The sequence below is a fragment of the Rutilus rutilus genome, assembly GCF_951802725.1.
Source record: "Rutilus rutilus genome assembly, chromosome: 6".
Lineage (NCBI taxonomy): Eukaryota > Metazoa > Chordata > Actinopteri > Cypriniformes > Leuciscidae > Rutilus > Rutilus rutilus.
Window position 1 is genome coordinate 11895082 of NC_140214.1, and position 17561 is coordinate 11912642.

The window sequence follows — 17561 nt, forward strand, 5'->3', positions numbered from 1 at the left end:
AGGGTCATTGTTAGAAGAGCATAGAGCGTCTTTTATTTTACGAACCGTATTTATTTGAAGTCACATAGCTGTTAAAGGAGGACTCTAAACCCAATGGCCTAAAGCGTTTTATTTTTTTGTTCTTTGTGGGTGTCACTTAGGGAAAAGTGAAATACTGACCGTGGAAGAGGCCAGTGTAAGAGCACTAATTTAACCAGACAACTGCTCGTACACACATTAATCTTTTCCCCTGTAGAGAATCATGCTCTGGCAAAACACTTCTGCTTTGTGCTTTTTTTCTTTCTCTTGTATTGTACTTCTTAAAAAGTTAAATAAAACATTATTTCAAAATCAGTACTGTTGTCTTGATTTCTAAGTAAAAATATCTAAACATCCATAAAGATACAAAACCTTGAGGGGAAAAAAATAGTGTCTTGCTTTCAGAGTATAATATACCAAAAAAGTTGTAATGTATAAAAAGTAAAGTTCCAAAAAAACATTCTTACCCTAATTGTTTTAGCATACATCTAACAAAATGTAATGACGTTAAAGCTGAAAAAAATGTGGTAAGGACTTATTCTCTGAAAACACATTTATTTCTGAAGCAGAATTATCTTGCTTTATATGATTCCTAGACAAGTTTATAAGACAAAAATACTGATTTTTTTTTTTTTCTGTCAAAAAGTTCAAAAGTTCATACGTTTTATCTTAAAGAATGATTTTATGAACAATATTAGGGTTTAACAGTTCAGTCAATAATAATATAATCTACCTACACATAACTTAAAGAGTCAAAAACATAACTTTAAATTTAAATATGCGGATACAATTCAGTACAAAAATAAAAGCAGTAAAATGTCTCAATACATAAAATTATTTTCAAACAGTTCAATGCTACAAACACAGTTACAGTTTTGTAACTGCAACACATATATAAACACGAGATAGAACATTGGCTGGCCTTTCCTCTCCATTCATTAAATGGAGTCCACTCTGAGTTTCCAACATGGTAATTTTGTCGTAGTGTAGATCCTGAATATAGTGAATGTCAGTGGGTCCAACTTTAGAACTGAGATTCAAACGCAACGGGTCTATTTCTATGTATTGATATGTTCAGTATTGCATTGCATTGCAACTCTTGATAGGCCATGTGCTGGTTACTAAAAGAAACAGGAGATTAAAAGTGGCAAGATGTTCTGTGAGGTATACCTGTCAATTTTTTTTAGGTAAACTGCTGTCGTATAGTCACAACTGTCACACTCAAACATTCATGAAAGGTACCTTTGGTAAAACTGGATGGTCTTACAATTCTTCCAGTTGTCTTGAAGTTACACAAACCGTTGGATGAGAAACATCCAGAACCATTTTTTTCATTTGTCCATGAGGAACCTCTTTAACATACAGGTCAGCTAAAGTTAGCAAGATCTGAAAACCTCATGGGTCCACATATAGACCATGTGTCACATCAGCTAAGCGTTGCTCGAGCATAGCCATCCTCTAAGTAAATGTGCAAATTATGACCTGTAATTAATTGCTCCCCGACACGATCAAGAACTTGTCTCCACGGATAGCGAGATGCGAGGATATAATCCACATGATCTTCATGGCTATTATCAAAGAAAGACGTTTAACAGTTTGTTTTCCTGTATAGGCTAATAAGGCATTGTAGAGAACTGCACAATTCAATCTGTGTCCAAGGGACCAAATGCCCGTCACCTTTGTACTTTAACCAGCTGTACTTTAACTTTCTTGCACTGAGCCAAGCAGCGGTCTGGAAAATGTGAATTCTTCCACAGTGTGCTGTTGTTGTTAAATGTTCTGCCTGCCAGGAGCGACGTGCTATGATTTATCTCCTTGAAGAACCTGAAAGCAGACAATATTACAGTAATCAGATAAACGCCCCAGAACATGAAAGGCTTCAAATAGCCATTCAAAAACAACCCGAGATCATGGTTTCTGCACGGATTGAGATGGCAAAAAAGTAGTTAAGAAAAGTCTTTGCATATTTGCGGTTTAGATATTTCGATATTCTTAGTATAATTGCTAGGGGGTTTATCTCTTGTTGGGAACGTCGGATCATCCAATACGGTGCAGTTAGATCTTTCCATACACTCTTCTGTGATGCTGACAAGCATTTGGGTCATGTTTTCTCGTATAACACAGACCACAACACACTTGGGACACATGAAAGGAGCAAATAGTCTCTGCTGGGTATATTCTCGAGCGAGGGACGATCCCTGTCATTTCCAAAACAAGATTACTGTGGAATCTGACAGATGTGAACTCAGAACTAAATACATATGTTGAATGATACTCGGGCGTGCAGAACTTCATTACTCAAGTTTATTTAAATAGTCCGGTTTACTTCAATGGTTTATGAGAAGTTACCTGAAATCATATGAGTCGCCTCATGTTATTTACTTCTGTGGTTGCCGAGCAAAACACAGGAAACTCAGTGCAATAACACAAGAAGCACTTTAATTCAATTAACTCGGGTGACTCCAATTACTCAAGGCAATGGATCCAGTCTCACAGTGTTATGAGAGCAAATATTCCTGGCATAACACAGTCAAAGAAACTAAAGCTGAAGAAAACCAGACACTTAAACCGTGATTAATGGGGTTTGTGGTTAAAAAACAAGTAGAATGCAAATGAAAATCTCCTTACCAACCTGGTTGCGTGTTTTGTGAGATTTCTGCAGCCAGACCCGCCACTGATCATAAAGTTTGATGCTCATCCCGCTGCAACCGTAGGCGTGTTTGCGCACCCAGCCAAAGAACTGCTTTAAGTCCCGCCGCAGCGTTGAGTTCTGCTGCCCTGCCTTTGAGTCACATGACCCCGTCAGCAGCCGCTCTGCAGGGCGAAAGACGAAAATCAACACATGTCCATCCAGGGAGACAGGCGCCTATCGTGCATGCATCAAGCTTATCACAGATACAGGCCACAGTTTATACAGCCAACCAAACACAAGTTGGGATAAAAATAAATCCTTTTCCATTTTAAATAAACAGCAGGTTTCTGAGCTCCAGATGTGGGCCGCTCCAGAAGAGTTAATGTGCAGAGGAGTTAATCTGTTAATCTTCAGAAACAATCCTCTGAAAACATAATCCAACACTCCCCCGTGGCTCTCTGGCAAGCCACAAAATGGGGAGATGTATGACTAAAGTAATGCATTGCATGTGCTAGTTGGTGTCTGCTGGACCGAGCATCGTCTCGGAAATATTTATCTGATTATAGGATGGACTGCACGACACATCCAAACTGTGAAAATATGACGAAGGCCAGCGAAGACAACATCTCAATCTGACTCTCGTTGCTACCATTTAACTAGAGGCGCTGGCTATATTTATTTATTTATTTTCTATGTTGCTTTTGGGATTTCTAATTGGATTTGTATATAAATTGAGCTAGAATCAAACTCATGTTTCCCACATGAGGCCCATTGCACTACAAGACTGCTAGGTCATGACTTTAGACCTGTTGAAAATTAAATTGATATAATTTCATGATCTACATGAATGGAAATTCAAATAGAATTAAATAGCTACAAGAAGAATGCATGATGTTATTATTTTTAAATGTTAACAGTGATTTTACAATTGATAAGTGCCTAAACCCCTTACCTGTTGTAAAATGTGGCTTTTTACTATAGGTACATTTACAGTTAAACACATCAATCTGGTGCACTTTGAGAACTCTGAGAGCTCCAACCCATGTTCAGAGGGCTTTTATATAATTAGTTGGTAAAACTTGTGTGTTGGAATATCCCAGTCCTCTAAGTCACAGCTTCAAATGGTTCAAAATGCTGCAGCCAGATTTTTAACTTGGGTCCGTTAATGAGAACATATTATTCCAATTTTAATGACTCTCAATTGGTTGCCAGAGGATTTTAGAGTTGAATTTAAAGTACTGCTGTTTGTTTTTAAATCCCTAAATGGTCTGGCGCCTTCTTATTTGTGTGAACTAAACTAAGCTGGTCAGATGCTTGTGATCTCATCCGAGAACAAGGCTGAAGTTGAGAGGTGACTGTGTGTTTGCAGTTTCTGGACCTAGGCTATGGATGGAACAGTCTTTGAGATCTGTACCCTCCGGGTATGAGTTTAAATAGAAGTTTAGCATCAAATCATCATAGCAAAAAAAAGTCAAAGCATTTAAATCATCATAAACTATGTGCTTATTTTAATTATGTGTTTTTTTATATATAGTAGACTTATTCTCTGTACTGCACAGTCAACTATTGTTGTGTTTATGTGCTTTAATAATAAGTTAAATGAAATGACTTTGCAATAAGGTCCCATTAGTTAACAGTTAGTAACTAACATCAACTAACAATGAGCAATATATTTGGTACTAAATTTATTTATCTTTGTTTATTATTTTTCATTGTTAACTAATGTAGTTAAGCAAGTTTTTATTAAAGGTCTATATATGTAGAATTCAGAAACCCTTGTTTTAGCGACACCGGTGGTTATTAAGTGAACTGCAGCCAGCAACTTGCTCGCGCTCGTGCACACGTAATGCACTAGAGACTGCAGAGACTGAACGTGATTCAAGGTCCTGATATACTCACGAGTCACGGCGAAGCTCTTTTTCGTTCTTTGCTTAAAAGTAAAAAGAGGTTAAAAAAATACCTTTGCAGCGATATACTGTTAACGAACAAACCGACGGTGTCCACGCTGCTGAGAGCGAGAATGATGAATATGTATATGTACTGCACGCTTTTTAAACACACAACAAAAATGACAGCGGTGAGAAAGCAGCAGTTAAGAAAGCATCTGATCATAGCGATGTGGATTATGTTCTCTCCAATTGGAGAGATAATTACACTGTTATAATAGTTTGATTATAAAGTAGGCCTATATTTGAGACTATAGTCTATATAGATCTGGCTATGTGAGACTATAGTTTGAATTAATCTCCTTTCTTTGCATGCCACATTGACATTACAGTACAGAATAGCTCTTTCAGCAATATCCTGAACAAAAACATTTGTTTCGTGTGTCATGGAACGGATAAGAGGCTCTCGGGAGCGTGCATAAAAGTCACATCCTTTTGATTTTCCTGGAAAAAACGTCCTTCGCATAAAAATCAGTATACAGGCTTTCATGGACAACCTAGGAGGTCGAGGAAGGTCTCGTTTTTTAAGTTTTGTTACAAGCTGTTCACACATTGGCAATAAAAAAGTGATTAATACATGAAAATTACATATAAATAAACAATACTTTCGCCAAATAATATGGTTCATTGAACATTGCCAAGCAACACAAAAATGACACATTAACATGGAATGTGTGATCATATGTGTGCATTTACAATAGCTTTTTTTTTTAAATGTGGCTCATTCAATCAAGACCTGTTTTATAATTTCAATCAATAAAACAATTTTGGTTGCACTTTATGTTACAGTCCTGTTTCACATGTGCATATACTATACTTATTGTAGTAATTACAATAACTGGGTAATAGCTAGGTACTTGTCCTGAATCTAATCTTAACCCACGTAGTTACCTTACATTACTCAGCACTTTCTTGGTAAGTACATTGAAAGTGCACATACTGTAAAATAAAGTGTAACCAAAATTTTAAATGTTTTTTTTTTTGCAAAAGAGCAAAGTCATACCTCTGTACTTTGATATTTACCATGCTATTTACCTGGTACTTTAAGAAATACCATGGTATTAGCACTGTAAACTTCCCAATAAAATAGGTTCCGCTAAGTAATCGCTTTTGCAAGGATAGCGTAAATAATATTTCTCTTACCACTGTGTGGAGTTGAGGCTGCAGTTGGGTGACTCCAGTCACTCCAAATGCCTGCTTTCCTAGACCCCAGAATCCCTACCGGATTACAGCGCACCTGCACAAAATACACTGTGCCTGGCCGCAACCCTGCCAGTCTGCAGGAAGTCTGGTTCCCAACATCATCCACCACCTGCAGAGAAAGACACCCAAAACAGTCTGTTACATCAAACACCTACAGCGGCCACACACACACACCGTTACCCTAACGGGCATATTTAATGTTCTCTATAAGAAGAAAAAAAAGCCATTCACTTTCAAATCCTTAAGCAAGTTCACACAAGCCCATTTACAAAGAAGAAGAACAAAGAAATTTCCCCCTTTTTGTGCTCCTGGGGAATATACCAACGTATATCAGAGAAAAAGACAGGAGGTAAATGACAGGGACACACACATGAATAATTGGCCTGCCTCCTGGCTCTACATATACACAGCGAGCATCAACACTACCCTGAGAGAAAATCTGTTATCTATTACTTATTACAGATTGAGTAATTGCACGGGCGCAGACGGCATCAACGAGATGTAGACAGGGCCATGCCAGGCCCAATGCTTCCTCTTTCCTGTGTGCTAAAGCAGAGGTATACTCGGGATTCAAATGCAGGAATGTCGAAACAGCCTGGGCCCCCCGTAATTATTTACAATCCCGGTACCCCTGAATCAGTCCCTCTCCGCGGTCCATTTCCAGACTCACATTTCAAAAGCTACAAACACGGTTAATATGCACAGCTCCGTAATCCGAGGACCATCATTACTATTGGAACGTGATGAGTGGCAGAATGTTAACATCATCAGGTTGCCGTGTAACAGGCATGCTGGGTAATTATTTCCCTTCGTACAGACTATGTAAGCAATCTGTGGGGTTGAGAACGGCCCGGGTGATAATGCAGCTTTCTAAAGCGCTTTGAAAACAACAGATCATCTGCTATGATGTGCTTTTGATGGTCACTGTCATATTTTGACTTTGTTAACTATGTAGGACTGTGCAACTGACAGCACAGTGATGGGTAAGGGGGGAAAACATTATGTAACCCAACTCTGCCCAGCTTCAGAAGGAAACCTGCCAACTGATTGGATCCATATGAGCGAAATGGGGACAGCGAAAGCTTAAGTTTATTTGAAGTCCTAAAGTTTAACCGGACTCTTCCGTGGCCAGAGGACTGGAAACCATGTGCTGTTTTGCTACAGCTGGAAATGACGTTTCAGACAAGTAATACAAACACCCCAAATTCTACTGAAACATGGCTGTTATCTTTTGAACCGCTATAATTAATCATTGCGCCACTCTGCAAATGCTTTAACACTGAGAAACGTAGCTGACTTGGCTCCCATGCATGCACAATTTGCACTACAAAAACAAGTGGGTGTGGTAGTGGGAATATGGTAATAGTAATGAGGATAATGGGCATTGTAGTGCGTATGGTGGACTCTGACGAACTGTGCTCACTGATCGAGAGTGCTGCTGTACCTTCCAGTCGCTGCTTTCCTCCAGTCTGTATCTGATCTGGTATTTGGCCTGAAAGAGGAAGTCTTTTAGTGCAGGCGGTGTCCCCCAACGCACGGTCAGCTGGTCTTCCAGGTCGCCCACTCGGCTCACTGTCACGTCAGTCGGTGGGTCTGTTGTCACTGGGAGAGGAAAAGAGAGAAAAACATAAGGTTGCGACAAACGCTGCGACAAAAAGCACCTTATTCTATCTATCTATCTATCTATCTATCTATCTATCTATCTATCTATCTATCTATCTATCTATCTATCTATCTATCTATCCATCCATCCATCCATCCATCCATCCATCCATCGTATTGTAATTAAGTTGAATTAAGTCTACTTCTACATTCAAATTACAATTCTTCATCCTGTTTATGAACCGTATGAAATAAATAACACACTAATAGACTGGCACAGAAAAAATTTATTCATATAGTGTCACAGCAGTCTAAATTGTACAGAAAACACAGGAACACAGAAAGTGTATAGATTTTGTGATCACAATTTCTATCTATCCATAACTACCGATTATTGTAATATATAGTTCTGGTCTCATGGATATCTAGTTTACTTGCTACTTAAAGGAGAACTTGGTAACTTTTTTAACTTAATAAAACTGTCTAGAAATCATTTGGATGGTTAAACAACCTGTTCTGGTGACGTTGGTGACTTTCCCCGCTCCCCCCAGCGTTCCCAGGCGGAAAACCAACCTTGCAACTTAGGGACTACCGTCCCGGCAAGATAGAAATTGGAAGTCTCGTGAGAAGCGAGAACTAGAACGAGAACGAGCGCGAAACACAAATTGCTTTACGGCAATTCGACATAACACCCACGCATGTATGATGTATTACCAGATTACCCACCTCGGTAGACATAGCTCCACACGATACAGTTGGCTTGCTCCGATCAAAACAAACGCACATGAGCAGCGGTAGAGAGGGGGAGGAGGTCGCCGCAAGTGAGTTTTTTACGACTGTGTTGTGAAATATACACCCCACAGCTGTAGGGGGAGCTCGTGGGGAAAACATGCGACAACAAAAGGGAAAATCAGCGAAGAAGTGACTAGAGTTCGCTAGAGTTGCAGAGTTCTCCTTTAAGTGGCTAAAAAAAAAAAAAAAAAAAGATGCCACAAACCTTAAAAATGTTGCCTTGTGATTACTGCATTCGATAAATTGCATCGGATCTTCTAAAAAAAAGGTGTGCCTGCCTTACTTCCAATTTGCAAAACAAGCCCATCATTTTGCAACTGGTGATGTCAGGAAGCTTTATCAATTTTTTGTGGGCAAACTGGCCAATGAATGACCTTCAGTCTGCAGGCTGAGACTTTTGTTCATGTGATTCAACTGAGAATAAATATACCAATATTCTATTCTATTCTATTCTATTCTATTCTATTCTATTCTATTCTATTCTATTCTATTCTATTCTATTCTGTTCTGTTCTATTCTAGTTAACTAGTCACTCAGTATTTTTCCACTTTGCATTTTGGTGTAGCTGCTATAAAATCATATTGCATAGATAATTGTAGTTTGCTTGGATCTCAAAGCAGTTGTTTAATTAACTGGTAACATAAATGAGCATTGTCTCTATTTCTAAGGAGGTGGAGGCACTAGGTGTGGTGGCTGTGTCATGACTATGGCATGTTTCGAGGAGCACCCACCTTCCTCTTGCTGCACTTTCCATTCAAAATTGCACTGCCTCCCCCTTCAGGTGCAGTTACACTGATTTATACAAGCAGGATGTAAAAGTTTATAACTTTTCTCATCTCCTTTTTAAGGACGCGGGGCTTTAGTTCAATGTTAAGGCTATTTCAGTTTAATTTCAAATACTTTCTAATGTCTTGCCAAGACACAATGCCCCTCAACTTAAATCCTAACAATACTAATTCCATTTTTATTAACATGTTTGTAGTTTAAAATGTCTGTTTGAAGAGATTATGTGCAAGCTTGGCCTGCACTCAAAGCACATAAGATCTAAAGGATTCAACAAAACAGACTTCACCCTATTCCAGTCACATTGCTAACCAGTAGCTCCAGGCAGGTCACGGTACTAGGATTAGTGCAAAACTTTGTAAAAATTCCACTCGTCTGTAAAGGAGGGGGCTGCAAGGTTTTTCAGGTATGTGTGAGTAGGTGGGTAGATACTGTGAGGCAAAGGGTTACGGATGACGCTGTGATGGACCGCTGCAATTCGTCATGCCTCCACCCACTTTTACAAGGAGTGGCGCGCTCACGTTGCACGTGGTCCTCTCGTATTGCATCCTGCCCATGAGGAGAACACCTGGGGCTTGTGTCTAAAACGGGGTCAAAGGTCAGGCACACTCACCCACGTCTAAGATATCCAAGTAGATGACATCAGATGTTGCAGTTCCGAGTTGGTTAGAGGCCTCCACCCATATCTCGTAGGGCGTGAAGAGGGCGAGGTCGCGGGGGATGTAGCATGTGTACGGCTCTCCCGCGTTGTAGTCCTCGCACTCCTTTTCTCGTCCATACCACCTACAGGTGAGCAGACACGGTTTATTTTCGAAAAGGTTCCGATAATTTTTTGGACACTGTACATCTGTAGTGATACGGCTGTGATTTATTGTGGGATCCCTATGCGACGGCTTTATTTTTTTTTTAAACCCAAAGGAAGAGCCAATCATAGTGTCAAATGTGGGAATGGTTCCTTAATTATGGATTATTGCTTCAGGTTTGGGAATGAGGAAATGAAAATTCCTGTGTCTGGAATCTGCATTCCATCTGCTCACTGAGCATGAAAGCCAATGTTAATTAAAAAAAACAAAAAAGAAAAATAAATATAAAAAGAACAAAATGAAAAAGAAAATACTAACAAAAATTTGACTAATGTTAAGTAATATTAGAAGTAATTGTTTTCATCAGTCTTTCGCCCTGACAAAAAAAGAAAAAAGAAAAGAAAAGTACAATATATGGCATGTGCCCATCAGAGGGAATCAGGAATTATCCACTGTCCTCCAGTGAATAGGCATGTGGGAACATGAAATATACAAACAAGATAAGGCGTGAATTTGAGAAGAGGCATTAACGTGAGTGTGAATGACCTGTGGCACTGACCTGAGCTTATATTTGAGTGTGTATTTTGTCTTGATGAAGGTTTCTCCCTGGCCCCCAGGGGCCCATCTACAGGTGAGGTCTTTAGTGTTCCTGGACCAGCAGGTAAGATTCACAGGTTTCTCAGGAGGCACTAAAAACAAAAAGAAAGACAAGGAAAAAAAAGAGTTTTCACTGAGCTGTCAAAGTGAGTAAGTGGAAAGTGACTCATGTCTCTCATAACACCTAATTAAATATGCACTAATTATACTTGATGATTTCCACGACATACAACACCAAATTCTGTACTGTAGATAGTATGGAAAATCACTTAAAAGCTTGATGTTCAGAATTTCAGAAAATAATCAGTTGGTTTAAAGTCAACATGAACAGTGTTTGTAACCCATTTATTCAGTTGGTAAAGATATACATTTATATTTAATATAAATATCTTACATTGTATTTTGTATTTTTTCTATTATTATTATTTTTTTTATATATATTTGATCTATTCTATATATTATTTTAAACATAGATCATATTTTAAATATGTACAATATTCATCAAAGAATCGTGAAAAAAATTATCACGATTTTTACAAATATATATTAAGCAGTCGGTTTCAACTGTAAAAACAAGAAATGTGTCTCGACCACATTAGCATTAGCAGCATTAGCACACTAAAGACTGGAGTAATGATGCTGAAAATTCACCTTTGCATCACAGGAATAAATTACATTTTTAAAATCCATCAAAATAAAAGAGTTAGCCTATTTTAAATTGTAATAATATTTCACAATATTACTGTTTTTTTTTTTTTATCACATAAACTCAGCCTTGGTGAGCATAAGAGATTTGAAACGTCTCTTAAAAAATAAGTCATTTCAAAAGAAAAGAAGTTTAATGAACGTTTATAAATACTGCCTTTTTTGGAGTAATGTGCACAGATGAATCATTCACAATAAGATCAGAAACGTGTATTAAGAAAGTAAATAGGGTCAATTTTGACTTTGTGTTGACTTTAAATATTTTCAATAATGGATGAGTGTCTTCAGCTGTCATCCTCATTTAAGTTCAGGAATGGGGCCAAGATTCCATTCAGCTGAGAACAAAAGACACTGCGTCTAAGTGTAAGACTGTGATTATATGAACCAAACCTTACAGTGGAGACCTCAGAGACATTGAGAGCTTGAGTCAACACAGTACTTCACACACACACACACACACACACACACACGCACACACACATTTCTTGCTTTCAATCTTTTTTCCAAATGACCAGACACTCGCTTCCTTGACTTTGTCTCGCTCTCTCAATTTCCGCATTTGTGTGTGTGTGTATGTGTGTGTGTGTGTGTCTGTGTTTGCAATTTTCCATACTGCCACCATTCCATGTAACTTGACAAATGCGGTACATTTGTTCAGTCATTCGCGTCAGTCGAGGAAAGCGCCTATAATGGACCACACAGGTGCTAAAAGCATAACAGTGGAACAGATAGCTATCTTAAGGGGCTTAAACAACTCTCGAGTTCATTGGCGGACAGGCAGAAAACATTAAATACTGCAACAACTGTGGCCCAGTGGCAGGGGGTCAAATCATAAAGACTGTCTAATACTTCTAGGTCTGACCTATATTCCCCAAGGCTCCAAGCTTACCCACAAAATCCATTTAATTGTATTTAAGTTGGACTGCGCTCACAATCGCCAATTAAACGCACTCCGCGGTAAATGCGAACAATATGGTAGACAAGACTCACTGCCAACATAGATGCAGGAGCCGGCCAGCACATGACCCCCGCTGTTATGGCACACAAGGTTGTCTCCGGAGCGTTGGCGGGACCCGGAGAGCCGCGGGAGGGTGACACTGAGCACGGAGGGGCTCAAAACGCTGTAGGTGCTGCTGGGAAGACGCTTCCCGTTTAGTGTCCAGTAGAGTGAGCCTGCATGAACGCCGTGGTCTGGATTCACTGAGCATGTGGCTGTCAGGCTGGAGCCGATGGGAAGGGCAGGGTCTTGAGGGTAGATTGTAGCCACCTCTGAGGGAGGGCGAGATATAGCAGGTTAGAGCTGGAAAGAGCCAGCATGGTTATTATAGGCTGTCTGGTTATGGGTGAGTTCAAATTATATGATGTTGAAGGAGGAGACCGACCGACCTCATGACTAACACATCAAAAAGGTTGATAGTGACAGCCTAAATCAGAGCAATGTGGGATAATGCAAGATGATCACAAAATGAAAGGGAATACTTGCAGTCAGATGGTCCGTCTTCATCTGACTGTACATTTATCTAACCTATTAGATTGACTAACAAACTGAATAAATAAATAAATGCACTTAAAAAATAAATTAATGAACATTAATTATATCATTTGCACATGAAATATTGGTTTGAGATTTTTTTATTATGTGAGAAAAAATATGTGAAACTAGCACAGCGTTAAAAATAGTGCTTGCACGATTCAGTGTTTAAATAATACAGTTTAGCGATCATTAAAAAATTATTTGGCCATAGAAAGCTGCGATCATGTATTCCACATAGCTGCATTTTATGCTTTTTTTTTTTTTCATGTTTCAGAAGACATCTATCACTGCGCTGAATGATCCCAAACAATCAGCATAATAAAAACTCACACACAATTATAATTTTGTAAACCCTGCTGGAGTTCATTATCACCCTTGTAATGTGACAGTGGAATCCCTCAAAAAAAAAAGTGTTAATTCAACACAATTGGGTAATGGATGTGATGAGTGAACTGCCGTGTGATTACATGTAATTACATCAAGATGGATAGATAGACTAACCTTAAAAGAGAGATTACATATTCAGCACACATTCAGAGTGAAATCTTCTCTCCGTATCAAAGGGGAAAGATACAAATCATTTATTTTATCTAATAACACTAATGAAACAGGATCTTTATAGGGATTGTATCACTGCTAAATAGTCTTCAAAAGGTGCTGTTTCATTTAAGTAGATTACAAAATTCAGACTCGAAAACATTTCCCTTCAAACTGTTTAATGACAGTAGCAATTACAAGTATTTATTGCAGGTGTCTGAATAGGAAATGAGCAGTAAGATATTTGGTTTCAGATCAGAAGATCTCATGAGGTAAGCCTGCAGTCCTGTCATCACTAATGCAATGGCGAGGGAAACTCAGTAAAGCCTGGATGCACATCTTACCGCTGAGACGGTGAACAGCGGGACCACCCTTTGGACATTCCTGCCCGTGTTGTCAAACCGCAATGATCTTTTAAAAGGTTACTTCTGTCTACACATTTTTTTTTTCCCTTTTAACTCTGTTTATATTTCACTGAGGCCCAGAAAAAGTCAGCCTGACGTTTTTGCGTTTAATGTTAAACTGTATAACTAGAGGAGAGGGAAGTGTAGTCTACCATCATCAGTGGCTGTAATGCACTTCACTTTCTTAATTCCCTGCCTGGCAGTGAAGGTGTGAATGAGGCAATACTTCATTAGATGTAATTACTCTCAAGCTTCCCCTCCACCAACACCTGCGAATGTCACGTAAGGGGAATGTGCTAAACGCTTGCATTGTGAATGTATTTCTCAATAGCTATTAATAATTTAGCCCTTTGTTATTTACAACGCAATTGTGCCCTTTGATCCTGATACATTGTTCTCTGCGATTCATTAAAAGCAAATGAAACTTTCACAAGCACCTATATTTCACCAACAACGAAAATAGCTATGAACAGAACTAATCTAATCTCTGTGTTGATTTGAGGTGAACATTTTCTTGCAGTCACATATGTTTTACAAAAAACAAGCTTAAGAAACATGATGTCAGGGTTTTATTGTGGTTCATAACCCTGAACCCTCCATGTGTTAAATTAAATATGTATGCTCTGACCTTTTGAAATTGTAACCCCTAGTAGACTTTTTCAATATTGTGCAATATTTTGCACCGATATAGATACCATCAGTTGGCCGATTTGTAAACCAAGCAGTTTAAAACAACAGCTTTCCAATGTAAATAAAACATTTAATGCTGTTCTCTAAATATGTTAAAAATGCAATTCATACAAAAATGACCTGTATACACATCTTCTATAATAAACATGTTTCCAGTTTAAGGGTTACAAATTAACTCAGTTAAAATTAAGATAATTTTGACATTTTTGTAGGGCTTAACGTCTTACGGTAGTGTAACTTTCTACACTAAGGACTGTAAAAAAAAAAAGTGTTAAAATATTGTAACACATTTTAACCCATATTTAAATACCCAATTTTGTTGTGATCATGTGACAATAAAACAATGTTTTGTTAAAAAAAAAAAAAGTAACTTTTTATCGATACAATAAAAAGTTCTACAAAGTTCATTACAAGAACCTGGTACATCCTCATTTGTTATTTATCTATACACAATAAAAAATACTGTGCTTAATTAGCAGATGCTGGATACCTACTTTTTTTTTCTTCTTTTTTTCTTATCATTGTACGTAACATTAAAAATACCTTAACATTAAAAAACTTAAAAGTAAGTTACTATTCTATTCAAACTATTATATTTACCTATATAAATTCAATACTGAACGCGCCAAGTCCCCAAAATCCCATTCGATGAAAAAGGTACGTAAGAACACATGTAACACACACTTAGAGAGCTGTACATGTACTCACGGGTGGAAGACGACAACACGCCGGCAGCACAGAGCAGCAAAAACAATAGCCAGATCATCTTATGACAAATGTTCGCTTTCTTTCTTTTAGGACAAGAGGGTCTTATTGATCTATGCAGGAATATTTGATCCACGCATGCCACACCGAGTCCAGCTCCAGTGCACCCGAACAGTTGATCCCAGCGTCAGTTCCTGAGCTGCGGGCGTCTCGCGGATATTCCAGAAGAATGAACTTTAAAGAATATCCGCTAAATGTTCTGTTAATGCGACGGTGCATTCGTCCTCTTCATTTACTTTTGGCATCGTTTACCGTGCTGAGGCTCTCCACTGCTAGGAAACATCCAAGTTTATACTTTGCAAGCTCCTCCCATGTCTTCCCACACAGTTCCAAGTCATTTTTGCCTCTTTCGTTTTATTCCTCCCTTCCTTCTGTCTGTGCCCTCCTCTTGTTTCCCTTTCCTCGTGAATCCCGAAGCTTCAGCCTACCTGTGGGTCAGAACAATCTCTTAATGGGAAGACTTTCCAGTTCAGTCCTTTTATGGATAGTCACTTAAAGTTGTCTCAGATCATGCATGTTTGTCTGACATACTATCTGTAATATGAATATTATATTTTAATTTGAACAGAACTGAATAAAGGTAGATAATATGACCCCAAAACGAGAGAAAAATAATATTCGTTGCTATGTTCCATTCATATGCTCAAATGTTCTACAGAATATAAAAAGAAAAAACTGTTTTTGAATAGGCTATATAGTTTTGCCAATTGTTCTGATATGGGGAAAAAATGCAATACAAATTCTGTAAATATAATTATATAGATATAGGTAATGTATAAATGTAATTATAATTAAATTAGTGCTGTCAAATCGATTAATCACATCCATAAGTTTGTTTATATTATATATGTGCATATATGTGTGTGTGTGTGTGTGTGTGTGTGTGTGTGTGTGTGTGTATAAATATACCTATACACACACACACATACATTATATATATATATATTTATACACACACACACACACACACACACACACACACAAAACACTTTTATGTTAGATACAATTAATTAATTTGAGAGCACTAAATGAAATATAATTATATAGAGAAATAATTATAACAGCAATTAAAACAATATTTCATTAACATCTGGGCAATCGTTCTTCTATGAAAATGTGAAATAAACTGAATTAAATGGAATTATTTAAGACAATAAGTTTCCAAAAACATAAAAAATTTGATAAAACTGCATTTCTCTCCTTTTTTTTTGTCTGTACAAAGTTTAAATCAATGGAAAATGCATGTCAATTCAATACCAACGCCTCAACGTTGTCATCATGACTAATGTTTGAGTAATGGTTATGAGCAGTTGGAGATGTGGTCCTAGTCATTGAGTCACTCATTCGGTGACAATGTATATTTTGAAACAATAACCATGACAGTAAGTTCGCCCGTGGGTCAGCAAGCCACAATGCAGTGCTTTATTCTATTGTCGAAAAAACGCTTGTTAAAGCCGGGTTTACCGTTAGTTCCGCGCTGGTTCTGTCTCGTAAATGAGTGAGTGGACTTCCTTTCCAGTTATCACCATACAATGCTATAACAAGAGGGATGTCATCCAAAGTCTATGAATGAATGGGGACAAAGACCATTCATCTAACAGAGCTGGAGTCTCGAGAGAGAGCTCCCACCACATTCATCAATTCTGCCCTTATCCTATAACTTCATGCTTATGTCTCCTAAACAGTTATTTAAAAGATCTGCACTTCTTCAAACACCATGTTCCTAAATAAAATCTATAAACTAAACTTCCAAACAGTTTACTCACGCATCATGCCCATGAGTAATGCATAAGAGTCAATGCATGCTTAAGAATGTTATGTCATATATAAATAGCGCACATCAGGAAATGTACATTTACAAAGCATGATGATGTAATCACAACAGCCTCAGCAGGGTCGAGATGAATGAAAGCCGTACAAACAGATTAACAAGATATAATTATCCGTGAATGAAGTAGCTGTTGCTGGGAAATACGTGACTATTGCATGTGGTCATTTTACACAGAAATAAGCTCCAGATTTCAAAGGAAATTGTCTTACTATCATCTGCCTCGGATCTTTGAGTCTTTAGGAATATAATCCAGTCCATTAAACGACTTTGGATCGACTTGAAGGGCGAGAGTGATTATACTTTTCACTAAATCCTAAAAGATGGGAAAATAATCCAAAACATTAGCTATGCAAATCAACTACAGGAGAGAAAGAAAAGGAGTAACTAAGTGATGCGTTAAAAGAGTTCTGCTTTGGAGACAGAACAACAAAGACAGTTAGAAACAGAAAAGCAAACAAGAACTTCCTCCAAGCAAATGAGTTCCAACGTAAATCTCTCGGCCAATTCACCGACTGCATCTGATTGGACGCATACCCAGCTAGGTGATGCCAGACCAGAACATGACTTACACTTCAAGGAATTGTCTGTATCTAAGAGGACATTTATCCTCCAGAAGCCTGCTCCGAGACAGCAAAACACACCATAATGAGACAGGGAAGCATTGATTACCGGGACCCTGTGATTTAGTGGGTGAGCTCTGGCATGTGGAACAAATTATC

General features: G+C 38.2%; 1 protein-coding gene across 2 annotated transcripts; it reads right to left on the reverse strand.

Annotated features, from left to right (window-relative positions):
* Window positions 1-12: 12 nt before the first annotated feature.
* crlf1a (cytokine receptor-like factor 1a) lies at window positions 13-15347 on the reverse strand. Of its 2 annotated transcripts, none has more exons than XM_084410366.1 (8): window positions 14955-15327; window positions 12072-12350; window positions 10339-10468; window positions 9590-9759; window positions 7244-7401; window positions 5740-5908; window positions 2651-2832; window positions 13-1842 (listed from the first exon to the last, which is right to left on the reverse strand). In XM_084410366.1, exons 1-8 carry the CDS (start codon window positions 15010-15012, stop codon window positions 1819-1821), a joined length of 1170 nt encoding a protein of 389 aa, XP_084266492.1. In that variant the 5' UTR covers window positions 15013-15327; the 3' UTR covers window positions 13-1818. The 2 variants fall into 2 exon arrangements, with proteins under 2 accessions (XP_084266492.1, XP_084266493.1); XM_084410367.1 differs by having other exon boundaries at window positions 93-1842; window positions 2647-2832; window positions 14955-15347.
* Window positions 15348-17561: the final 2214 nt, after the last annotated feature.

Excerpts from the sequence above, each read along its gene's own strand:
- crlf1a (XM_084410366.1), bottom strand. The coding sequence starts at position 15,012 with ATGATCTGGCTATTGTTTTTGCTGCTCTGTGCTGCCGGCGTGTTGTCG. Across the intron at positions 5,909-7,243 it reads AGGAAAGCAGCGACTGGAAG|GTGGTGGATGATGTTGGGAA; the intron begins GTACAGCAGCAC and ends CTTTCTCTGCAG. Across the intron at positions 1,843-2,650 it reads CTCACAAAACACGCAACCAG|GTTCTTCAAGGAGATAAATC; the intron begins GTTGGTAAGGAG and ends GTCTGCTTTCAG.